This window comes from Rhynchophorus ferrugineus, unplaced genomic scaffold (genome assembly GCF_030347505.1).
Source record: "Rhynchophorus ferrugineus isolate W39M unplaced genomic scaffold, kcgeb_rfMv2 rfM11, whole genome shotgun sequence".
Lineage (NCBI taxonomy): Eukaryota > Metazoa > Arthropoda > Insecta > Coleoptera > Curculionidae > Rhynchophorus > Rhynchophorus ferrugineus.
In genome coordinates this window covers 8,671,361-8,699,005 of record NW_027472590.1, presented here as the reverse complement: position 1 = coordinate 8,699,005, position 27,645 = coordinate 8,671,361, and the positions used below count along the sequence as shown (strand labels likewise).

Below are 27,645 nucleotides of genomic sequence, written 5' to 3'. Positions count from 1 at the left end.
CATACATGTATATTAATTATTTTTTAACATTAAACCATAATCCACCTCTCTGAGTAGTAATTATCATTATATGGAGGGTCTTTTTACATTGAAATATTGCTCAAGTATATTTTCCATGTTTTTATATCATTCAGACATTTCGAAGATATGTCGCTATTATGCTTGTCATAATTAATGTCATATTGTCATATCTCTATTAAAAAACATATTCTGGGAATCATTTATAATTATATACCGCTCATATTCCAGGTAAATTTCGCTAATATGTATAAGTAGTTAAAAAAAATTAATTTATTCAGTAAAGACCAACAAATAAGTGAATTCTAAAATTATTTCCTCTTATGTAAAGATACCCATTTTTTAATTTCACTAATCGGTCTCAATGACACTGTACACCATTGAATATGATTGTAAAATGGTTAATAAACAATATTCCATATATATGTAAATAGAGGGGTCGTAACCTCTCTTGAATATTTACTTTTGACCACTTTCACCATGTTTGTAGTTGTCTGACTATTCTAAAATTATTTGCACAACTGCAAATTTGCATAACTTTACTAGTTATCAATACATAAATATTTTTTTCACATATCTAAAAATTAAAAAAGTAAACCAGTTTTTGTTATTAGTTTCGCCAGGAAAATGTGTCGAATATATGTGAAAACAGTTTTTCTTTTAAAGCAAAAACCCTTTTGGGCTTTAATTATTTTAAACAACTTTATTAATTTTGTTCTCCCTAAAAAAATTTGGAAAGTTACTTAAGAAAAGAATGCCGAAGAATTAAAACATTTTTCTGGGGATGGGCAGTTCAGCCAGTTCATTATCTTATGTAAATTTGTTTAGCCTAGAAAAAGTCAAGTTTTTGATATTACGTATGTTTTTAATTTAAAAAAAAATCGGTAACTTTCAAAATTTTTTATTCTTCTCTTTATATCTGTGGGCCTTTAGTGTTGTTAGAGAAAAATTGGATAATATTATTATCCGTACAAATGTTATTGTTACTAATGGGTTTTATGTTTATTCCTCAATTTCTTTAAACATTCTCAGCTAAAAATACTTTTCTCATTCTTTTTAAATGAAGAAACACAGTGATGTCGATGAGGTTAACGTATAGATCTAAATTATAATCCACAAAAACCTTTCTGTCTAAGAAATACCTATTCATATATATTCGTATATAGTCCTCATTTATTTCCGTCTTCTGTGGATTTAACTATCTATTCGTCAGTCATCAACATCCATAACTGCAACCGAATCGAATATTTTTGACCAAATCTCGCTATATTTAATCTCCTTATGGGCTTGAAGCGTTTTTTTTTTGAATTGGTCAATAGAGTAATCGTTTCAAAAAACCCATTTTTTTTATTCGACAGACTTTCATTCCAGCCCAGTCCAAACAAATTCAATTTGCGTGTCTATATTTTTTCCTCAGCTGTATACTGATTATCGCATGTTAATCGAGTAACTTCAGCACCTCATTTGAATAACTTCAAGCTCTATCTTCAGTTGTAATGTTATTACATAACGAATATGACAAGAAAAGAATGCGACAGCACAGATGAGACAAACAGTGTGCTGAGAAAACTGAAGAAAGGAAAAGCACCTGAAAAAGATAAGTTAGTACCAGAAATGCTGCGAAATATGGGCAAGGAAGCTACTGAATTATTAATGAAAACAGAGTATGGAAAGAGGAATAAACGCCACAAGATAGAGAAATAGTACTTTTGTTCTGATACATAAAAAAGGCGCTTAAAAAATGTAATAATTATAGAGAGCTTACTGTATTATGCATAGATACTAGCAGATTAGCATTAATTGATTTAGAAAATGCATTTGACAGAATTTTGAATTAGAACTGAAACTCTAGGAGTTATGTTAAAATAAAGAGATGTAAGTTATAAAAATGTAAGAATAATTCAAGAAATATACAGGATAATTGGTCAATAGACTAATCGTTTCAAAAACCCCATTTCTTTTATTCGACAGACTTTCATTCCAGCCCAGTCCAAACAAATTCAATTTGCGTCTCTATATTTTTTCCTCAGCTGTACACTGATTATCGCATGTTAATCGAGTAATTTCAGCACCTCATTTAAATAACTTCAAGCTCTATCTTCAGTTGTAATATTAATACATAACGAATAAGACAAGAAAAGAATGCGAGAGCACAGATGAGACAAACAGTGTGCTAAGAAAACTGAAGAAAGGAAAAGCACCTGAAAAAGATAAGTTAGTACCAGAAATGCTGCGAAATATGGGCAAGGAAGCTACTGAATTATTAATGAAAACAGAGTATGGAAAGAGGAATAAACGCCACAAGATAGAGAAATAGTACTTTTGTTCTGATACATAAAAAAGGCGCTTAAAAAATGTAATAATTATAGAGAGCTTACTGTATTATGCATAGATACTAGCAGATTAGCATTAATTGATTTGGAAAATGCATTTGACAGAATTTTGAAATAGAACAGAAACTCTAGGAGTTATGTTAAAATAAAGAGATGTAAGTTATAAAAATGTAAGAATAATTCAAGAAATATACAGGATAAATACCAATACTGTTATTGCAAACAACCTGAAATTATAAACCTTCAAACCCCAAGCAGGACTAAGATAAGGCGGAAGTTCAAGCCCATCCCATAGATTTTAACAGATGAAATAACAACGAAATGTTACATAGACAAAACGGGACTATATATAGGGTATAAAAATGCGAAAAAAACACTTACAGATGATTTAGTAGTAATAATAATTAATGGCCAGTAAACCTACAAAAAATCATAAATAAAAGGAATACTATTTCATTTATAGATTTACAAACACTGATTTTTCAGCTATTTGTTCTGAAACTTGTAGCATTAAAATCATAAAAATCTGTCAGTAATATCGAAAAAAGATTATTTCTATCACTTATATATTATAAAGTCTTATTTTCCTGAAAGATAATTACTCTAAAAAGTATAGCTTGGTGTATTCCTGGATTTTATTTTAAATTTGTAATATTTATATGTTAATTAGACAATATTTTGTTTACAGTAAGCTATCAGCATATACATTATTTTCTTTTAAATTATATTTCAGCGATATATGATGACCAAATACCAAAAACAAATACGTTCCTGACCCTCTATCCTCCAGATATTCATAAAAGTATGGAAAATCCTTGTACTTCATAAACGTTCAATATTTTAGGAAACACTCGCATTCTTGCAAAATATCGGAAATCTCTTCAGTTCGATATTTAAAAATGTGGCGCTTAAAAGTGCATTTCCTTTATGCAATGTTATAATATAATGATGGTATTGCGAATCTTATTTAGAAAATTCTTTTAATAGCTCATGATTTAATCGTTTGAATTTAAATTTCACCGGTTTAAACCAAAAAAAAAGGAATATAAGATATTTGTAATAGTTTACTTCAAATAAATTATATCTGTGCGATGTTCAGAATAAATAGATTGAAACAAGGATATTTTACTTAAAATACTTTCAGCAAACTGGTAGAAAATAGGACATTTATAAAAAATTAGTGATTTTATCAGCTATTTATCAGTAATTTCGTCGGATATCTTTAGAATGATATCCTGAAACATTGATTGTTTATTCTCATCTTAACATTAACTATTCTTTGCGTGTTATCATGTCTTTATCCGTTTGGTGATTACGTTGTCGGTAGTTTGTCTTAATAATTTACATGTTTTCGATAGAAATTTCACCAGCTTAAAAATAAAAGGTAATAGGATATTTACGTCAATTATCTTCTGTTTTTTTTTATCTCTTTTATGTTTCTTACAAACATATTCAAACTATCTGACCTAGCAAAACCTTGTATCGCCTAACAGTCAATGAATGTCGTGTTACTGTCGTATAATGATATTTTCTAACTGTAGTGTTGTGTATCACTTATGTAAAGTAGATAAAGGATTGGCTGCATTACGCTTCCATGTAGCACACCTGCTTTAGCTTCTTTTTTGTAAAATAGACTCCCCTTTATTTCACTCCAAACATTCTGACTGAGATAGTTTGGTCTCAACGGCTTAAAAATTGTGATTTTGATGTGGATTATAAAGAACCGTTCTTCAGGGGACTTCTGGAGGTGTCTGGAAGTTCGAAGGTCATAAAATGCAGTATTTATTGTACAAAACTCAGCTTAAATTTTTAAATAGAAAAAAATATTTTTAATAGATTTCTTCAGATAAATTCTACCTGTGCAATGTTCAGAATATATAGATTCAAACAAGGATATTTTATTTAAAATGGGTGAAAGCGTGTTATCATATCTTTATTCATTTGGTGATTACGTTGTTAGTAGTTTCTTCTAATAATTCATACGTTTTCGATAGAAATTTCAGCAGCTTAAAAATAAAAGGTAATAGGATATTTGCGTCAATTCTTTTCTGTTTCTTTATCTCTTTTATGTTTCTTATAAATGTGCTTAAACTAGCTGACCCAGCAAAACCTTGTATGATCTAACAGTCAATGAATATCGTGTCACCTTTTTGTAAAACTCATTTTAGGATTTTATGAATGCTATGAAACGAATACAAAAAATATTAAGTTATATAATTTATTAACAAAAAATAAATATTAATACTAAGAACATTAAAGAAAGTCGAAAAATGCCATTGATGTAGAATGAAACTAACCAAATTTTCCATTACTTGTAGCAAGTTGATTATCTTAAGAAGAGTTAAATAAATATTAAAACTAATACACATTATCAATACCATATGTTGCCTTTTTCTTTTTGTAAAATATAATAAATTATATTTCTACGAGAACTCATATTTTAAAATACCGAATAACTGCTGAACTGTTGAAACGTGTTCCGAGAGTTTAAGCTGTTTTTTTGTCCAATAAACCTTGCAATTCATTACCTTTGAACATTTTTGGCTTTCCAGACCACTTTTAAATCGTTGAAGCATCAAATTGACAATTGGGATATGACGGAAAATCATCATCATAAGCCCCTGAAAGTATTCGGAGAATTTCGGCAGCAGATTTGTTCAACTCAAGCAACAAAAGTAATGAATATCGAAAAGCCTATTTTGAGCCTTCCATAATTAGCATCGTTATGAGCTAAATAACTCAATAATACTTAATGAAAAACTACTCTTTTTCGTAGAGAAATGTCACATAATTGAATTCAATATACAAGATAATAGACGATATTTTAAATTAAAAATCAATTACCCATTTCATATTATATTTAACATCGAGAAAAACAAACGATGCTAGTTACCGTATTGTATTCATGACATCTAGCAAGAAAACCGCTTAAAAACTTAATTTTCTCGGTCGAATTTTATGAGACTAATACATTATCGATATTGTTTATGCCGAACTCAAAAAGAGCATATTGATAAATGATGTTAATTGAATTGGGTGGATGTTCAGTATCCAGCAAAAAAAAATCGACATTGTTCTTAAGTATCGATATATAATAAAGTGATGATACGCAGACAACAGAGGAGACAACAACTTTTAACTAATAAGAACCGAATATATGCCGAAATTTAATTACTTGTTTCATTCTTCTCGAACTCCACCCACCCATATCCCTTAATATGATTTAAGTGTTGTAAGGTATAACATCGATGGAAAATGTTCTTATAACAACGGAGGGGGACACCAAAAATCCTTTTTATTAATTACGGAGTAATTATTTGACGTTGGTTTAAACATATTTGTTTTGGCTCGAGTTTATATTCGTCTTATTTTGGTACTGAATGTTGTCGAAAGGTTGTTGTGATATTAATAGCTGCTGATATTAATAGATTCGTTCTATTCAGTTTAAATGTTTGTACATATCATGACCGACAGACATGAATACATTGATCACTATTTTTAACCGACATCAAAGGGGGACGTTCTATGTTCAGCTGTATACTTTTTTTAATGTACTCGTATGTTCGCCCCTTTCTCCGTCAAGTATGAACCGATTTTTAAAATTCTTTTTTTATTCGAAAGATTACACTTCCGAGGTGGTCCCATCGGAACCAAGTTAGGATCTGATGGAGGTAAGAGGGGAAGTTGATGGAAAATCTCAAATTTCAAAGGCACGTTCAATATTTTCACATATATCTCATCTAAAATAATCAGATATATTTTTTTAAATACATTTTAACTCCATACTCCAACTTTTCGGTACCATTTTTGTAGCACGATTGGTCCTTTACTTCAAAATAGCGATCACCTCTTCATTCGACGAAAATTTCTTCCCAGTGAACATTCTTTTAAGATCTGAGAACAGGAAATAGTCGCTGGGACCCAGATCTGGAGAATACGGTGGATGAGGAAGAAATTCGAAGCCCAAATCATGGATTTTTGTCATCGTTTTCACTGACTTGTGACACGGTGCATTGTCTTGATGAAGCAGCACTTGCTTTCTTTCAAATAGTCCAATAACGCTATGTAATAGTCGCTGCTGATGGTCCTTCCTTTTTCAAGGTAGTCAATGAAAATTATTCCACGCGCATCCCAAAATACAGACGCCATAAACTTGCCAGCCGACTGTTGCGTTTTCCCACGCTTTGGAGCGGGTTCATCGTGTGCAATCTACTGGGATGACTGCCGATTGGACTTCGGAGCGAAATGGTAGAGCCATGTTTCATCCATTTTCACATATTGATGCAATAACTTGGGTTTATTGCGCTTGATCATCTTCAAACACTGCTCTGGATCATTAATTCGTCGTTGTTTTTGGTTAAAAGTGAGCTCGCGCGGCACCCACTATGCACAGAGCTTTCTCATACCCAATTATTTGTGAATGATATGATGTACACGTTCAGTTGATATCTTTAGAGTGTGTGCTATTTCATTCAATTTCAATATACAGTCATTCAAAATCATTTTGTGGATTTTTTAAATGTTTTCGTCGGTAACAACCTCTTTTGGGCGTCACACTGCGTTCACTGTCTTCGGTGCTCATTTCACCAGGTCTAAACTTAGCATACTGATCCTTAATGGTTGATTTTCCTGGGGTAGCGTCCAAAAACTCGACATCAATACAATTTTTTGCTTCAACTGTATATTTTCCCTTCAAAAACCAATATTTTATCAACACGCGAAATTCCATTTTATCAATTTTTTCCACAATAACAAAAATTGCTTCACTCAAAATGCTATAATTTACAAACTAATCATCCGACAGCTGTCAAATTTATACACGCATCTTTTGATGGTTAGGACTAACTAAAAAATATATGGATTTAATTCTAGTAGCACCATCTATGTGTCAGGCCGGAGATTTTTCAATTCGCATGTTATTGCTACTTACATGTTATCAACAAGTAACAGAGCATCATCAACAAATGTAGCCATGATGATATTTTCTAATTATCGTTGTGTTTAATAAACGATTGGCTTCATTACACTGCCCTGTAGCACAACTGCTTTAGATTTTTTTTGCAACATAGACGTTCCCTTGTTTCACTCCAAATATTCTGACTGAGACAGCTTGGTCTCAACAGCTTAAAAATTATGATTTTTATGCGAATTATAAAGAACAGTTTGGAGGACCTCTGGAGGTGTCTGGAAGTTGGAAGACCATGAAAAGCACTATTTATTGTAAAAAGATTCAGCTTAAACTCTCAAAAAAAATTACAGTACAGCAGCTTAACAGCTGATGAATCCGCTGTTTTTAGATACGGTTTCAGGAAATGGCCGTCACACGAATTGAATAAAGAGATACGAAAAAGTTTTTTGATTAATATACATTGTGCCGATTGTTCCCAGTAAATGCCTTTTTTAAAGTCGAAAAATTATCAGAGTGCATACCTAATAATATCTATTTACCCAGACAAATCGATGGTATGTTATGTAACTAAACAGAGGTATCAAACTGAATTTATGATTTTTACCGTGTAAAACTTCGCTACTCCATTAGCAAAACCATCCTTTGAACTCACTGACGTCCATTAGTTTCCATATTCCGCATATAAGTAAACGTCCATGAAGTTGTTTGCTTTAATTGTTTCTTTATACGTACATTACTTAATAAAAAAGAAGAAGGTATTGGCGACAATCTTCAGCCATTTTATTAATAGAATATCACGGCTATTAGGAGCAGAAATATTTTTCAGTTCTATTTTTGTGTATATGAAGGAGGTTTGTTTGTTTTAGATAAAGTTGGGGAAAGGGTAAACTTGTTTTTTCCCAATATGTGCATTTAAAGTCTACTCAGCGATCATACTTTTACTCACTTTGCGTATCCAAAGTTATCGAAATTACTTTTCCTCTAACTCATTGTAATAAAATATATGTTTGTTCATTTTACAGTTTTCTTTCACTTTTCAATCTATTTACGGAATATTTCTCTTTAAGAATATGTCTCTTTAGAGGAACATTTATTGGAACAAATGGTAATCTAAATATGCACTCTAGTGAATATAACATGTGGATTATCACTCTCTTCTAAATCCTTCAGATGTACTTATTTATTTTAACAATATGCTTCTTCTGGTGGTTCTTAGTAGCCCTCTTAGCTTATTGATATCCTGCTAGAGAACAAATGGGGATCAGAGCTATAGAAAGGAGAATTTAGAAGACTTCACAAGTACTTTCTTAAGAAGTTGATACATATGTCGATCTTGGTATTATGAGATTTTTCATTTGGTTGTAATAGTCAATTTGCTATCAAAACATTTCTTCACAGACTCAAACGATCACATTTATTGGAGCAAATGGTAATCTGAATATGCAATCCGGTGAATATAATGTAAGTATTATCACTCACTCCTAAATCCTCCAGATGTGCTTATTTATTTTAACAATATGCTTCTTCTGGTGGTTCTTAGTAGCCCTCTTAGCTCCCTGATATCCTGCTAGAGAACGAATGGGGGTCAGAGCTATAGAAAGGAGAATTTAAAGGACTTCACAAGTACTTTCTTAAGAAGTTGATACATATGTCGATCTTGGTATGATGAGATTTTTCATTTGGTTGTAATAGTCACTTTGCTATCAAAACATTTCTTCACAGACTCAAACGATCACATTTATTGGAGCAAATGGTAATCTGAATATGCAATCCGGTGAATATAATGTGAGTATTATCACTCACTCCTAAATCCTCCAGATGTGCTTATTTATTTTAACAGTATGCTTCTTCTGGTGGTTCTTAGTAGTCCTCTTAGCTTCCTGATATCCTGCTAGAGAACGAATGGGGATCAGAGCTATAGAAAGGAGAATTTAGAAGACTTCACAAGTACTTTCTTAAGAAGTTGATATATTTGTCGATCTTGGTATTATGAGATTCTTCATTTGGTTGTAATAGTCAATTTGCTATCAAAACATTTCTTCACAGACTCAAAGGATCACATTTATTGGAGCAAATGGTAATATGAATATGCAATCTGGTGAATATAATGTGAGTATTATCACTCTCTCCTAAATCCTCTAGATGTGCTTATTTATTTATTTTAACAGTATGCTTCTTCTGGTGGTTCTTAGTAGCCCGTTTAGCTTCCTGATATCCTGTTAGAGAACGAATGGGGATCTATAGAAAAGAGAATTTAGAGGATTTCACAAGTACTTTTTTCTTAAGAAGTTGATCATGTGTCGTCGACCTTGGTATTATGAGACTTTTCATTTGGTTGTTATAGTTAATTTGCTGTCGAAACATTTCTTCGCAGACTCAAAGGATCACATTTATTGGAAGAACTGATGATCAGAATATGCAATCTGATGAATATAATGTGTGGATTATTTCCCTAAAAATCTTTCGGATTCCTTCTGATTGATGAGCCCTATTAGCTCTCTGATATCCTGCTAAATAAGGAATGGCAGGCAGAGCAGTTCATTTAATTTTATTTAGCGTTTCTAATTTTTTCTTTCAATGAATGTTGGATTCAATGTTTTTAACTCATTTTCTGTAACCATTACGAAACTGACTGTTGATTAAAATAATGTTTAGTTGTAAGTTTAGTATTCGTCATCTATTACATATACCTATGCTTAGGACTTGACGTATTCCGTCCATTTTAATTCACTATAAAAAACACATCACTAATATTCTACAACAAACATCAGAAAATGGTGTGCGTCCAATTAACAAAGGTATTTTGTCATTAATAATCCTTTTTAATTGTAGCTAAACGAAAAAAAAAACATATAGATGAAAAACGTTGTGTTTATATTTTATAATTGCCTTGTTTGGAAGACTTTGAATTTGAACTAATAAAAATACATACACGTTTTAATCATTAGCGCTTTTTTTTATAATAGACAAACCACTGTTTGCCATGGTTGTTCTAAAATATGCGTCTGTATATATTACGTTAGCGGTAAAGTGATGTAGAAAAACGTAGGTTGCACTTATTTTTTTTTTTTATCAAGTTTTATGTTTATTTCAATATTGGCATCACATATACCAATTACAATCATTAATCATCACCTATAGTTAGAGTTCGATATCAATATGCAATTTTGTATTTTTTATGACTTTTTACTCGATCAAAATTATTCATCTTGCTCTCTCTTGTTACATATATATATATATATATATATATATATATATATATATATATACATACATACATATATATATTCTGACCTAAAAGCAGAGGGTGGAATGCATGACGCATACCTGGTCGTATCTGAGACTTGCCCTGGAGTGACAAGTTGGACCGCGTTATGTGGGACTGCCTCTGAGCTTACCAATACACCGAAACAGCCTCACAGTTGATCCCTGTGGGTCGCTACTGCTACTGCATTAAATTTGGGGATATGGCACCCGCCAACCGGGCAGCCGTTATTGGGCACGAGGACCCAGCGAGAAAACAGATGATGATACTAACTATAGATTCGTGAACTTGAATTAACACACGATTGGATGTGTTGCCGCATGTGGGCAAAAGTTATGACTAGTTAGCAGTGACGAATAAGACTCGCTTCAGCCTGGAAAATAGGAGGTTAGCAGTGACGCGGTGCTAAGTTCCCGGCATGTCCACCAGCTCGCGAACAAGCGCATTTTCAGAAGAACTTGAGCGGATTTGATTATTTATGACAAGTCATGGAACATTTAAGATTCTCCTGAGGAGCTTATTTTGGAAAACTTAATACGTTTGACCTGGTTGAGTGTAACAAACTTGAAGTAGACATTAGATCCGTAGAGGAGTACTGGCTGAATTAAGATCTCGTAAAATAAGCATTTCATGGAGATGGGAGATCTGCTAGAAGGGCAGAGCAGAGAAGATAGCATGTTTGCTATCCTCGAAGCCTTCTGGATTTGGTAATGCCAACCTAACCGTCGGTCAAGGTTATCCAGCCATGCAATTGTTGTGGCGTTGATTCTAAGTTGCAAGACGCGCAGTGCGTAACGCTTCTTATAGAAAATGATGGCCTGGGTTTTCAGAACATTCTTGAGTTGTAACATCGAGTCCGGAGGCTGTGAATAAAGCAGTGTCGTCAGCATAAAACGCGACGTCAATGTGCTCTTTTCTCGGCAGATCTGAAATAAGGCTGAGACCACCGGTCTTGGTCCACACATAAATTCCTACTATATTTTGTCTATCTTTCCTGCTCATTCTGTTTGCTTCGACAGAGGTTTTCGCTTAGTTCTGAAGCATTTCTCTGACATCTTCATGCCAAAGTCACAAGTTGCCTTCTGGTTTTCCCCTTCTCCATCCTTACTTCCCATATTCACTTTACCACTTTTGTGTCCTCCATATTTATTTCCTCCATATATATATTCCTCCAATATTGATTTTATTTTTTATTGTAGCAGTATTTAGTAGTTAGTAGCAATATTTTTGTAGATATTCTGGAATATCAGTTATTATTATTACACTATCTGGAAAAACTAATACCGACATTTCTATTTTATCCCTATATATATCTATCTCTATATCTTTATCTTGTCCTATTTTATCTATCGAAATAACACATCTAGAACGTTAGCACTAAATTTTACATTTCTAATAAGAAGGTAGTCAAAAGTAATTTCTGTTATTCTGATGATCACTAATATTTTTCTGATATTTATAATAATTTTGGAAGTAGAGAAATATGACGAAAATTACCTTCCGAAATGTTTCGCAAAAAGCTAAAACTTTTCACTGAATAATGAATTAGTCTAATTTTACATCTAGAATGTTCTATGAACTGTTACCCTTCATACACGCTATAGTATGGTTTCACCAAATAAGTATTATTAGAGATATGTTACTTTAAGTCATGTATTAAGAAAAAACAATGAAACCAAAAATATATTTTGATATATGTATAGGTATATCAGAATAAAAACTACAATACTTTTATAGTTGGATTCATAACTTTCCTAACAAAACTATAAAGTTTCCTTTAGAGCAGTTTTAACCAATTCCGGATATTCAATCTAAGGTTTTGTAAAGTTATAATTAAAAACTATTCTCTTTATAAAACTTTTTTAAAAAACTGTTTCCATTTCTTTAGCATTACGGCTATTTTAATACCACTCAAGTATATTTCTAATTCACGTTCTTAATTGCTTTAACGACATTGTGATTACGGCAAATTAATGACGATTAATTTGTTTTCTGTTAATAATTACACAAGTTTACAAATGCCCTGAACTGAGATCTTCATTCCGCGCCTCAAGGATAGTTCTAGTGTCCGAGTTCACGCATGGTGGCAGCACTGCGTTTGCATTAAACGAAATTTGGTACTTATTTTTGTGCTGTAAAAGTGTTTTTGTCATTTTGTAGATGTTACTTGCTCGGTAAATGTGACAAAATCATGATAAATCCACTCATAGATGCATATTTGCAGTAATTTGATTTAACTGTAGTAAACATTGACAAGCCACGGATACTGAAATTGTTTTACAACGCGTGCAGGACAAATCTATAAGTGGCCACTGGTTAAACATGTATACTTTTATTTAACAAGTTATTTCCAAAACGCAAAATTACGTATAAAATATGTCAAACGCAAAAATCAAAGAAAAACTATTTGTCAGACATGATATTCGAAATCTAATGGTTGACGTAGAAGTTTGCAAAATGTTTTAACACCTGTTGATGCAGCAGCATGGGCAAGGTTCACAACTTTCTCGGTAACCACAAGTCACCGAATTACAAGCACGTGACCGACAATTTGTTGCAAAATTACCACAAGATTGGAGCGAATGTACCTCGAAATACATTTTCTACATTTACAACTAGATTTTTTCGCACAAAACTTCGACGACACGAGCGACGGGCAAAGAGATACCAAGGACTTTGGGCCAACCAAGCAGTATAAAAGACTCAGCACCTCTGTTCACTTCTGAAGTTTATTTCAGCTTATATAACAACATTCTAAGATGAATAAAATAATGAAACAAAAATGTTAGGAAATATAATTTATTTTAACATCTTGAAATCATTACATCATTGTATTTCTCCTTAGTTTCTTCTGTTGTATCTGTGTACATTTTTCTTGATAAAATTAGATTTATTCACTGCATTTTGCCTAACGCATTTGCCATATTTGCAAAACAGTTAGTATTAATTTTTGTCCCAGTACATTTTAACTAAATGCTCATATATATTCTGAACAATTACACACATACATATTACATAAATTACATACATACGTAAATTTTTCACACTCTACAATACAGTTTTCTACAATTATCTTATATTAATTATACACTCATCTTTAGTTGTTTCCATTTTCATCAAACTTGGTATTGTCGGCATTGAATCATAACCCCACATCCAGAAAGTTTCATTCACTCACTGTCACATTCTGAGCCATTTTTCTAGTCAATAACTAAACCGTTAACTTTCATTCTACTACTAGTTCACAATTCCAACTTTTGTCTTAACACTTAAACATTTCATTTATATTTACCAAGTGATAGAAAGTGATTTGAAATAACTCACCCTTTAGCGCTGTTAATTAATTTATGTTTTACAAGCCAATCCTTAATTACAGCCTTTTCTGACTACTTATTGGAACTTTTGATTCGGTTTTGTCTTTTACCTTTTTCTATTAACTTTGTCTATATTCCATTTTGAAATACCTATGTCTGCATACAAATTGAAATAACCTTCATAATAACCTTAACATAATAGTTTACCTTCATTTTATTATATGCTTTTGAAAATTGTATTCTTTTAAAAACAATATCTGAATGTTGCATTCGACCTCTTCGTGGCTTATCTTTCAATCTAAATCCTGTGTTTCCTAACAGTGTTTGAAGTGATGATTGATGATGAAATTATGTTTATATTAAAAAACTATTCACCATTTTTATATATTTCATAAATTTAATCTTGAATAGACTTAACATCAAGGTATGTAGATATTTTTTTTTGCGATGAATCTAAAGTTATATGATTTTTCTTTAATTTGAGAGGTTTTAGGGATAGTGCCCACACTAATATTCAGTGCAGCTGCAACACAATAAAAATAACAGGTCAATTGAAAAGTCCACGGTCTGACCCATAGATGGCGCTACTAGAATAATAGCTAAACCCATATGTTTTTTAGTTAGCCATAACCCTCAAAAGATTCGTGTATAAATTTGGCAGCTGTCGGATCATTAGTTTGTGAATTATAGTATTTTTTGAGTGAAGCAACTTTTATTATTGTGAAAAAAATGGATAAAAAGGAATTTCGCGTGTTGATAACTAACTGTAAATTGAAATTGAATGAAATAGTAGATATCAACTGAATGTGTACATCATATCATTCATGAATATTTGAGTATGAAAAAGCTCTGTGCAAAATGGGTGTCGCGCGAGCTCACTTTTGACCAAAAACAACGACGAGTTGATGATTCGGAGCAGTGTTTGAAGATGATCAAGCATAATAAACCCGAGTTTTTGCGTCGATATGTGATAATGTATGAAATATGGCTCCATCATTTCACTCCGAAGTCCAATCGACAGTCATCAGAGTGGACTGCATACGATGAACCCGCTCCAAAGCATGGGAAGTCGGCTGGTAAGATTATGGCATCTGCATTTTGGGATGCGCATGGAATAATTTTCATTGACTACCTTGAAAAAGGAAGGACCATCAACAGCGACTATTACCTAGCGTTATTGGACCGTTTGAAGGGCGAAATTGCCGAAAAACGGACGCATTTGAAGAAAAAGAAAGTGCTACTTCCAAGACGATGCACCGTGCCAAAAATCCATGAATTGGGCCTCGAATTGCTTCCTCATCCACCATATTTTCCAGATCTGGCCCTAAGCGACTATTTCCTGTTCTCAGATCCCAAAATAATGCTCGCTGGGAAGAAATTTTCGTCGAATGAATAGGTGATCGCCGAAACTGAGGCCTATTTTGAAGCAAAGGACAAATCGTACTACAAAAAGGGTATCGAAAAGTTGGAGGGTCTCTATAATCAGTGTATCACCCTTGAAGGGAATTATGTTGAATAAAAAAACTGATTTTGCCAAAAAAAATTAGTTTTACTATGGTAGGCTGGGGACTTTTCAATTGACTTGTTAAAAAGAAAATATTGTCTGGTATTAAAACGAATTTACAAAATGCAATGTGTCATACATTATACATCTTAATGACGTGAGTTCACTGCTACTTTGGGTAGACTATACATGTGTTATTTAAAAGAATCAAGTAAATGTACAACAACAGATTAATATCCAGTGTGCGTGTACAAGATAATGACACAAAACGCGTCATTACACGCGAGTATCTTCTTGTGTTTTAACATTCGATATCCGAAATTTTCATAGCCCTCTCGATGCGGGTGCTCTAATGATTCCCAGACCGCGACGTCGATTCTTTCGCGATTGTTCGCGCGAAACTCGCACACAGAAAAAAAAACCATAACCGTTTGTTTTTCATGCTGAGTATTTTCGTTACAGTTCCCACAAAAGAAATTAGAGATAGAGACCACAGAACCATGAGGGTAAATATGCGCGTGGGTAAACGCTACGGTGACGGCGGATATGAGGAGGACGAAGGTAAGTAACGTGATTATAATACAGCTTTCGAAATAAGGGGTCGGCGGGGCAGGGTTTTTGTGTATCTGAGTTGTTTTAAGGGATCGAGGATTTCTCCAACTTATCCTGTTAATTGTTCGTGTTTCGCGTATTTCTTTTTTTTTTCTTGTTGATTTCTTGAAATTATTCGGGTTTGGGGAAAAATTTATTTAGTTTTTTTCCTAATAGGTGGCATTGAAGCCGTATATTTTTTATAATAATTATTAATTACTAGATGAGCCGATGTACTTCGCATCAACTGCAAATTTTTTAGTCAGCAGGCGTTTTGTCAAGTCTGGTAACGATATTATAACAGGCCAATTGAAAAGTCCCCGGCCTACCATAGTAAGATACATTTTTTTGCCAAAATTAGTTTTTTTTATTCAAGGTATTTCCCTTCAAGGGTGGTTATACACTGATTATAGCGACCCTCCAACTTTTCGATACCATTTTTGTAGTACGCTTTGTCCTTTGCTTCAAAATAGGCCTCAGTTTCGTCGATCACCTCTTCATTTGACGAAAATTTCTTCCCAGCGAGCATTCTTTTGAGATCTGAAAACAGAAAATAGTCGTTGGGGGCCAGATCTGCAGAACATGGTGGATGAGGAAGCAATTCGAAGCCCAATTCATGGATTTTTGACAAGGTGCATTGTCTTGGTGAAGCAGCACTTTCTTTTGCTTCAAATGTGGCTGTTTTTCGGTGATTTCGTCCTTCAAACGGCCCAATAGCGCTATGTAATAGTCGCTGTTGATGGTCCTTCCTTTTTTCAAGGTAGTCAATGAAAATTATTCCATTCCCATCCCAAAATATAGACATTTTTTAACCTTGAAAGACAGAGCTCCTATCAATACCAAGGTCAAATCCATAATGGCTGTTGTACTACATTGGATCCAAACTGTCGATTGCTTGTAAATGGCAACGTCGTATAATCAGGCGGAAACTACCGAAGTTCACGATGAGGATTCTCCAGAACTAGCCAACTACTCTCAACTCTCGCATCCGCATTGTCCATAAAATAATTTGTTAAGAAGTAATAACCTGCATCTAGTACTGATAAATGTACTTTCTTTTCCATATTGATTTTTTGAAGTTATATAAATTTGGCGAAAAGTATTTCGTTTTTGTAAAAACTATTAAGTTCTAGAAGACACGATGAAGTCCGTATCACCTGCAAAAATTCTCCGACAATAACAATAGCTACTTCGTCGATTGAAATCAGTGAATTAATTCGTCAGATCTGATGACGATGTTATGGCTATCAGATGACATCCGACTTAATGCTGTTTTGAGTATTTTGATGTTGATGAAAAAACGTTTACAGTTCTGGGACAATAGTTCTCTTCACTGTTGTGTTGTCAGCACAGCACCTATCAATTTCCGTGTTCGGATTATCCATGTGGTGGCGGTAACAACTCTCCTAGTAAGGAATACATTTGTGGTTGTATCTGCAATTGTTTAAAATGTTGTTAACTTATATCTGATACAAAATTTCTGAACAAAAATTGACTGTTACAAAAAGACTTTTATGATATATGTTGGTTGACCAAAAAGTAGTTCGAATCATTTCCCATCTCAGAAACTAATGAGCGTAATGGATCTGGTGGCGGAACTAACTATGGCAATTTTACTTTTCAGCCGACACAACATAACTCAGCAGTAAACCAAACGAATGTCATTTCCCCAAATGCAACTGATTCGTTGGTACCATAATCGCTCAATTTTACTGTGTCGTGCTCACTGTTGTTATGCTTTTTGTCCATGATCTATCTACTATCTACTTCATATCCAGTCACTCACTTCGTATCCATCAGTGCGGTTAGGTAGCTCGTCGCACATTTAATATACTCTGACGGCCTACCAGTAATCTCCTCCCTGGCATTGTTAATAATAAAAGTAAAGTAACATTCTCGCGCACTAAATTTGTGACTAAATAAGAACAAATGTAATATAGATTTACAAAAAATGCTTCACCATAAACATTCACTACGTATTTCATATCTATTGTTGATTATATTTATAAACTTATTAATCTCAAAAAATATAAAACTTAAAAAATATATAAATCGTGGAAAAGGAGAAAATCATCTTCAGTGTTTAATACATCATTCTTTCTAATCGTTGTTTGGTAATAGTAGCCGATAGTTTTAATCGGCATCCAACATTTTTGTGCTGGTCACAAACTAAATATTCGAACGTACTCAAACATTTGACCACGAACTATATCGATCTTTTCTGACAGTGAAACTATTTATGAGAGAGATAGTATATTTTACTATTTTCCTCGCAATTATTCGATAATTCTTCACCATATAAATCTTCCTTAGACTTTGACAAAAATTTGAAAACTAAAATTAGCCAAATCGATCCAACTACACTCGATACAGCATATATTATGGTATATTTGTAAAGTCTTCATCCAGATTTGTGACGTCAAAATATCGCAATATTGGCGCATCAACTCTGAGTTTTAGTTCAGCTGGGCTTTCATATACAACAAAGTTTTAATCTCAATAAAATAATTAAACAAAAATGTTATCAAATATAATTTATATTAACATTATAGTATTTCTAAAAACTACAGCTAATTATACAGCTACAACAGTTTATAGGTTATATGAGTTATAACCTCTTATCACTATTGCATTCAAGAATTTTGCATACGTCTGACAATCGGACGACTTTGACAGGCTCAATGACAACACTCAAAGTGTTCGAACTAGTCAGACAGCATTGTTTTTCCTTTTAACTATAATAAAAAGAGAAGGACAATAGTCTGATTCTGAAACGAATTTACAAATTGCGTTAGGCAATACATTAAACATCTTGATGACGTATGTACAAAAAAACTTTGAATTGGCTATAGATAATCGATCAAAGTAATCATAATTATCAAATATTCCCAGTGCGAGAAAAAATAAATACGCATTTTTTAATATTAGTATAGCTGCAAAAATCCAAGGTTGTATAATAACCATTTCATATGTATTAAATCCCTGAAAACTAATTCACATTTGTAATTACCACAATTTTTACTAATAGTAAGTTAAATGATTTTTTAAACAAGCTTAAAACATCTATCATTCGATCTGGATATATGTTGATGTTATGGACTCGACATTATTATGTATGAAAACTAAAAATTATAACAAATTTGCATCATAATTCATTAATTGCTGAAAAAATTCAATCTGGGCCACAAGAAGTTTATATTCTACTATATGTTGAGTGTCTTAGGCTAAAATGTCTAGATATTATTATTTTCTCGAATTTATTGATGTTGATAGATAATGACAAATGATTATAAACTACATCCTTTATTAAAACATATGGTCCGTGGTTAAAACATCAGTTAAATCGACAGTTTAAAGTCAACGCCGATTGTTGGTAAACATGTTGTTAGATGTAAATAACATAATAAATGTACATGAAGTCGTATATACTTTCGCCGGTAATTACCACCAGTACTATATAATATGACGCTACATAGTAAATATATAAATGCTGAAACAACTGTATAGATTTTTTAATAATCAATAAATTTACTTGATGACTTGACATTGAGTTTCCAGATTCTCAGTCATGGTTAGTACTATATCGAATACGGATATTATAAAAAATTGCTAGGGTTTGTTAATAAATAGGAATAAAATTAATTATTAAAATTAATTTAAGGGTTTAGTTATTTCCTAAATAACCTTAGGAAGCTATTCCAATACTTATAGTTATAAGGATAATTCTAAATTAACTCAAAATATGATAGCCGTCTATCTGTTAAGAAACACAAACTAACCTGCAATACTTAATTAACAATAACGAAACCCTGAGCTACAACTAACGTGATTCAATCAAGACGCAATAGCTCAGTACAATATATGTGAATAAATCATGAGTACAAACTATATATTATTAAAAAATACATTAAAACTGTTATTAATTTTGACGTTTGTAAAAGTTAGTAAAACAGATTTCTTTATCAGAGAGTATTTTTATATGACCTATCAAAATTCCCTCCAAGAAATAATGTTCATGTGACATAAAAACGTCGCAATGTTGCCGCATCAACTCTTTGTTTTAGTTCAGTTTGACATACAACAAAATTCTAATCTAAATAAAATAATTGAACAAAATTTTTATCAAATATAACTTATTTTAACATTATAGTACATCTAAAAACTACAGTTAATTATACAGCCACGACAGTTTATAGGTTAGAGTTATAAGATTTTATCACAATTGCTTTCAAGAATTTTGTGTACATCTGACAACCGGACGACTTTGACAGGCTCATCGTTTACGTGTTCGAACTAATTAGACAGCATTGTCTCTATTTAACTAGAATAAAATGAGGAGGAAAGTAATGCCTGATTCTAAAACGAATTTACAAATTGCAGCAGGCAATACATTAAACATCTTGATGACTCATGTACAAAAAAACTTTGAATAGATTATACACCTGAATCTTTTATATCAGAACATGCTTATTAATTTCATGTCCTGGCATAAACTGAGTAAATCCATAACCAATCTTGATTATTTCATGTATACGTAGAGGGCGTCAGTACATATGCAATATTAATTGATATTTGGACTGTTTGGAAATATTTCTTCTTTTACAATTTATCTTACAAGAACTCTATGTATGATTATAGATGTCAGCACGGACTGACATATCGTAAATCTTAACAAATGAACATATATATCATATTATCTCTACTTATCTCGTTTGAAACTCAACACTAAACGTCCATGTCTTTTTCTAGTTGTAAGCAAACGAGACATACACAACCCTAAACGAAGACTGCGTCTGGTCGTGCGACCTGGTAAAAGAACGTTCGAACTCGACCAACCCTTACAATTTTACACAGATCCGCAAGAGGGAGACAAAACAATCATCACAGGTACATTTTAACATAGTCTTGGTGTTTCACGCGGCTTTACACACGCCCATCCGTATCCGGTCGTTAAGTGAGGTTAGAGAGTTGAATGTTTTCAGCACCCAAGAGGAAAATCCGATTAATCATGAGAACCGGCAAACGGGACGGAGCTCACACCGAACACTTATCGCAATTCGACGATGATTCCACACTTGACACTGACCCATACTACACAAACGATCAAAATCCACTGTCAGGTACATAACGGTGTGATATAAAACTTCGATATTCCCAAAAATGACCATCATAAACCATAAAATTACTTTCTTTGGCATATAGATGAAGCTAGGAATTAATATTAATGCTGTGATAGATGGTGAAAAAGTATTTTCGGCTTTTCAATATAGTTAATAGATTGAGTCAAATATCTAAGATATTTATGATGATGTTCCAAGGGAAATAATTTTCCGACATTTTCCAAAGTAATTAATATTAACGCTGTTGTAGATGGTAGATCACTATAGTGAAATATGAATGTTTATTTTACTCAATATATATAGAGCGAACCATTCATTAGATTCTTTATGTTCCAAAGGAAATAATTTTCCACTATGTTTCAATGTAGTTAGACTAAAACTATCTTGCATTTTTAAATAATTTAAATGAACTTCATCTTCATACGTTGATGCAGTGTCTACATATCCAAATTGAGCATACAATGAAAAATGTAAGACAAATTCTTCAATGTTCGTATCCATTTTCAAAATCCCTCTCAAAGTGAATTGACAAAATCAAGCAATGTACACAACTTTTGTTACTTTTTGACATAACATAAACATTCGTTACATATCCATTACAATTAGTAAGGATGCAAAAGAAGCATAATTTTATTGGTTATGATAAACCTTTTATAATTAAGGATAACCAACATTCTTGTACATAATTATAGCTTTAGATAGTATTGTTATTATCTCTTTATTGCATTAAATAATCTCTAAAACACAAAATGATAAGATTTCAAAGTAGCTTCCTTGAAATTACTCCTTACTGTCCTGATATTTACATTTTATTATTGTTTAATAAGATTAAGTTTACTTGCTTTTTAATATTCAAGATATATCTGCTTATATAAATATACTTATTTGTAATTTATATGGAGCTGCTTCATGTACAAGGTCATTAACACAATGCTACAACCATTGTATGTTAATAAAGGATCATTTACCTACAGAGGATTTGTGCAAACATATGTATATATTCACCAAAATAAAAAATGAAAGTAAAAAACATATATCAGCTTAATAAAGTTCTCGATTTTCGAGGAGGTGGTACTAACGCCCCAAATACATCATTCCGTCACAATACCTTCATCTAATTTTAGTTGTAAATATAAATCGCATCCGCCAAATCATCATCATTTTAAAAATTATTTTTTAAATTATTTATCTCTTATCTCTGTAGATTTCAAACGGTCCTCCCCACAATTCCTGCTGAATCCCAGAGTGGGGAAACTGGACAAGACATGGAACGTACGACCGGTGGATAAACGCAACGACCCGAAAGCGACGGATCTGTGGTTCGGACCCAGAATAGGACGTTCTAACGACGAGAAACTGGACGACGTACCCTGGAACTACGTCATCTTAAACGGTAACAGTCATACAACGAAATAAAACGCATTAAAAACGATTCGAAAGGGTCTAAAATTAAATATGGGATAATCTCCCGCTATTACCTTTTCTGTTTGTCATCAATAAAAGATTCCCCCGTTAACTATCATTAAAGCTTAAGTACATATCCTTGTAAATTTGTTTTATAGGTATAATGAAATCGTTGTCAGCTACGCGCACACTTTGCGACTATTGTAAACGTTGTAAAATCCGTTAATTAGTCGACCAATGAGTTGTTAGGAAGAGCATTTTCTAAATAGGTATAGTGGTTGCTGTTTTAACGACTTGATATCAACACTGTTTGTCACCTTTAATATAAACTACATATCCTTATCGTAAATTATGTTGTTTTTCTCGTATATTTCAACAATTTCCCATTAAACAACAGCCACACGAATAACACCTAAAACAAACTATAAAAACTATAATAAATTTATCACTAATATCTATTTTTATCAATTAAAATAATTATACACGCAATAAACATTGCCATTAGTACGATTTATAGTCTGACATACTTTAAAAATAATTTACACTTAAATAATGTACCAACATTTAACGTTAATTTTAAATAATCCACTTTTATTGAACGAAAAATAACCTTAAAACTTCGAAGCCATTTTCCTCGTGTCAAAATCGAAAACCTCTTAACTTCTAGCCACTTAGACGGGATAAAATAACAGCATTAAAAGTACACTGAAATATATATGCAAAGCCAACTGCGAATGAATTTTAAATCGAAGGTCTCTCACAATTTTAACGCATTCTTTTTATTCATGGCATGCTACGTATTTATAATAATTATTTTAACATTTCAGACAACAATATATCGAAAATGTCAGCATTCAAGCCCAATGATGTCGAAGATCAAATAAACGAAGAACCCGTCGATTAAATCAACCAACCAAACAACTTCTACTGATATTTTTTAACTATTCGTTATATTCTACTTTTATATACATTAAATAACGTTGAGTTTTGGGGCTGGATTTTTTGTTATAGCGTCAACTAATATAATGAAGTACGTTTAAGATTAACAATAACAATGTATATGTAAAAAAACTATTGTCCCAAATATTCAACAGACAATTTAGGCTGGAACATAGTCCTCAATGTGATAATTGAGAACTATGTAAAAATGATCTGTTAATATATATATACATATAAGATATTTCCATTTTTAAATGTTAATAAATATCTGAACCAACATCCCCTTGTTTCTTTTGCCCTTTATGCAGGCAACTCAATATTCACCAAAATTGACATAAAACATTTCTTAATAATCCATAATTAAATACTACGAAAAACTCACACGTATAAGTAAAAATATTTCTATACAACTGTACGGTTTTATAAAAGACACTGAAAAAATGTTAGAAAAAGACATTTACAAGACGTGATCTGAAATCTAAACACATTCAATTCAATTATAAAAAAGGCTCACTAGATCAATTGATTCTAATTCAATTGTAAGATCTTACGTGTTCTTTAAGATTTCTCAGTTAATGTCTTTTTTTCTGTAAGTGTGGACACTTCACTCTACTAGTCTATTATTTTTTTATATCGTACTTGGCGCCTTAGTTTCTCTTGTGACAATATTCTTTCTTTTTATTGTTTTCGGAAATAAGGATTTTTGTTTTTCCAATAAATGGCCTTTAATAAGTTTTATAGACACGTCTATCTTTCATATTTTTTTTCTTTTGTCTTATTATGTCTTATAATAATTGAATTAAAATAGCAATTTACTAAGTAACAGGTAATTAACAATATAACAATTATCGAGAAAAAAAAACGCATGTGTCAAAATTTCATTGTGACAGCTCCTTTAAACTTTACGAAATTAGACCCAAAATCGTCGAAAATGGCCGAAGCGAGCGACTCAGTTTTCACCAGCGAGCTTCAAGCTTGTTTCAACGAGCTGAAGAAGCATTCGGTATCCTGCAAATTAGGATCGACGTCTCCCACCGCTGGCGACGAGATGGAAAACCCTTTAAACAAACAGTTCAGCTTGATCTTAAGTAAGATAGAAGAGATGCTGAGCAAGCACGAAAAAGGTACCGAAGATTATGTCAAAGTGCTCGCCATGAAAGCGTCGATAATTTACGAAAAGGCCAAGATATTGTTGTCGGAGAATTTTCTGGCCTCCAGCAAAAGCTTTTTGGAAGATGCTCTGGAGGTTATAGAAGAATACTATGAAAATCCCAAAGTGGCCTTTTTGCAAATGCGCATAATCAATCATTTGACGTACGTGATGTCTAGGCTCGGCGAATTCGACAAAGCTAAAGAATTATTAGAAAAAGCTATAGCAGATGAAGATAAATGCGATCCAGAAGTATTCAGGTAAAAGTTAATAACTATAATATGGTGAATGATCATAATAGTAATGGCGAAGGCGCAAGTGAAAACTTCATTAATATATTTAAATTTGATTAATTTCTTAAGACATTTCCAAACAGCATTTTCTCGTTTTCACAGTACTGACGACTTATTTTTAAATACCACGAAAAACTCTAAGATATCAGCTTCAAAACTGAACCGACTAACATTGAACAATATGCAGATGTTGGCTTGGATTTATGCAAAACTGGGCGATACGGAAGAAAATCTGAAAATGCAACATCACATTTTGCAAAAACAACTCGATCTAGGTGAAGGTGATGTTTTGAGATGGGTAGAATCATGTTTCAGATTGTCGGGATTGTTTATCAGTCAACAGAGCTGGAAGAATGCAAGGTATATTGATACAAGTACTTTTAAAACACAACAATATATTTGTCTAAAAATAGGTAATAAATTATCTATTCAATATCACTTTAAGAATGTCATTTGGTTTTGGTTGTTTAGCTACCCCATGAACCGTAAAATTTTGTTCTAAAATCGCCCTCTCAGTTGTTGGTCCAATAGCTATAAACTAGATAAACAAAAACAAAACTGACTAAAAAACCATTAAACATCAACTCACCTTTAGTTTTTCAGTTCTATCTGATGCCTTTTTAATGATGTCTATAGTATTTGAAAATCCTGATGGGCTGAAAAATACAACAAATTCTGGCATCGATGCAAAATTATTTGTAGCTTCTGCAATTTCTTTTTCTATATTTGGATTACTGGTAACATCGTACACTTCAATGTCATCAACTCCAAGGCCTTCTTTAGACAATTCTGAATGGAGAGTATCAGATTTTAAATTTCCACATGGAAACAGAAAAGGTTTATTATATAAACTTTTATCTAAAATTATTCATGGTATATTCTCTTTGATTTAAATTAATCACATCATCACTTTGTATAATTAATAAAGACAGATTCAAGGCATTTCCTGTGTCTTTTCCATTACAAGTTAATCCCAGTTTCTCCAGCACTACTTTATAGGTGGCTTCTCCAACAACAAAGTTATTTTTGTCTTTCCATCTGTCCATAAAATTGTCGTTTTCAGAAGCTAAAATAACAGCGTCAGCACATCGCGGGCTTGTGAATATTAAACCACTATAATCATCGTTAGTTTCCAATTTCTTTTTTAGCACATCCAAATTTTTAAATTCGAATCCCAGTGGGTTGATTATCTCTACTGAGAAATTGTTTTCTGTCAGTATTTTTTCGTAGCCATCTTCGGAATTGTCTAAATTTCTCGACTTGAACAACAAAACGCTATTTTTAATTACCATAACTTCAAAACATCAGATAATAGAGGAATATATTTTTTCAGCACTAACTAAGGTTTCTAACCTCACAAACGCTTTTGTTTTGAAAGTCGTTTGACATGTCTACCATGTTATCTTGGATTACCATATGCATTTGATGTTTGCGAAATTTGATATGTAACAATAATTGCAAATAAATAATATACGGTTCTCAAATATAAACAACACTGTTTATTTTATGTAATTTTTTAATTGTATGTTTATTTTTTATAAAATAAATTTTTAGATACCATTTAGTAGCCGCTGAGTCAGTTTTAAATCCTTTAGAAATTTCATTGAACCCCAATCCCGAAATTTTCGCTATACAGGGCGATTTAGCAAGATCCTGGGTGTATTATGGTTTGCAACTATTCGAATCGAGCAGAAAGAGTGCCTCGATGATTGATATCGAGCCGGATCGTCTAGAAAACGCTAGCGGTGATTCTTTACGAAAAATAAATTCCGATTTATTTACAATATAATACATTTATAGCAATTATCGATAATAATGATTCTGAAGGAGACCTACTGACCTTTTCCAGGCTTCAGGTCGACATGCCCGCAGTTCCCGCATCGAATATAAAAAATTTGGAAGAAGCTAAGACTTTATTCGCTTTTGTTCAAAAGTGGATTAAACGCGGTAGGCTGTATTATACATTAAGAGATTTTCCTTTACAATACGTGAATCTTTGTTTGGATTTAAGTGAACTCTATAGGTACACAATATGATCACCTTTTCACGCCCATAACTTATTACATATATGTTGTCTTAAATAGGTTTGTATCATTATATGAAGAAGACTTAGAGTCTCAATATTCAGTCCAGAGAAAACGATACGAGGCATTGGAGACTCTGAGTACCATCCTGAAGGAAGTAAGACCAAACTGCTATGTTGCCGTTACCATCGAACTAACCAAAGAAATTATTGAAGTCCAAATGGAAATGATGAACTTGAACTTGAAAAGATTATACGCATCTGACAGTATGACCCTTAGACCTAATATTCACATAAATCTTAATATTCTTATTAGATCAAAGGCCAGAGGTGAATGAGGACAATTTGAAGAAGAAAATTAATGTATTTTTGGGAGCTAACAGCCAACTGCAGAAAATAAGTGATACGTTGAATTCAACTCCTACCTGTATGAAGGACAGAGGTTACATTCAGCCAAAGAATCACGAGAAGGTGGAGTATGAAAGAAAGAATGACGAAGAAAATGATAATTCAAGTACCTAAATGTGAATAATTTATATTTTGATGACTGTGATTTGGATATATTTTTAATAAAGAGAATATATTTTGTGTTAGTATATTTCAATAAAATAGGAATGTGGCGAATGCGCCTATTAAGGTATAGTGGCGGAATAAATGTTTGATGCCCAAGTATTTTTGATTATATGATGAAAACTCATATCTAATAATTTTAAAACATTTTTTTTATTTTATGGTTATTGTGTCGATTCCGATACTTCTTATGGAGCTTAATGTTAATGGTG

At 32.5% G+C, this 27,645-nt stretch overlaps 3 protein-coding genes across 6 annotated transcripts in view; 2 read left to right on the top strand and 1 right to left on the bottom strand.

The window, feature by feature from the left end:
• The window catches only part of LOC143205244 (uncharacterized), a 95,742-nt gene extending 72,228 nt beyond the window's left edge, over window positions 1-23,514 (top strand). For 2 of the 4 annotated variants that reach the window (XM_076418417.1, XM_076418415.1), the window contains exons 2-6: window positions 15,806-15,904; window positions 20,684-20,821; window positions 20,917-21,054; window positions 22,259-22,447; window positions 23,286-23,514. In XM_076418417.1, coding sequence (XP_076274532.1) covers window positions 15,806-15,904; window positions 20,684-20,821; window positions 20,917-21,054; window positions 22,259-22,447; window positions 23,286-23,362 — 641 coding nt within the window. In that variant the 3' untranslated portion in view covers window positions 23,363-23,514. The remainder of the gene's footprint in view (window positions 1-15,805; window positions 15,905-20,683; window positions 20,822-20,916; window positions 21,055-22,258; window positions 22,448-23,285) is intronic. The other 2 variants (XM_076418418.1, XM_076418419.1) reach the window with 2 other exon arrangements.
• Window positions 23,515-24,247: 733 nt separating this feature from the next.
• On the top strand, window positions 24,248-27,451 carry LOC143205239 (KIF-binding protein). The gene is made up of 6 exons (XM_076418409.1): window positions 24,248-24,807; window positions 24,943-25,200; window positions 26,395-26,585; window positions 26,641-26,863; window positions 26,925-27,130; window positions 27,180-27,451. The coding sequence occupies exons 1-6, from the start codon at window positions 24,263-24,265 to the stop codon at window positions 27,383-27,385; spliced, it is 1,629 nt and encodes a 542-aa protein (XP_076274524.1). The 5' UTR covers window positions 24,248-24,262; the 3' UTR covers window positions 27,386-27,451.
• LOC143205243 (uroporphyrinogen-III synthase) lies at window positions 25,219-26,232 on the bottom strand. Its single transcript, XM_076418414.1, has 3 exons — window positions 25,751-26,232; window positions 25,430-25,698; window positions 25,219-25,378 (listed from the first exon to the last, which is right to left on the bottom strand). The coding sequence occupies exons 1-3, from the start codon at window positions 26,130-26,132 to the stop codon at window positions 25,262-25,264; spliced, it is 768 nt and encodes a 255-aa protein (XP_076274529.1). The 5' UTR covers window positions 26,133-26,232; the 3' UTR covers window positions 25,219-25,261.
• Window positions 27,452-27,645: the final 194 nt, after the last annotated feature.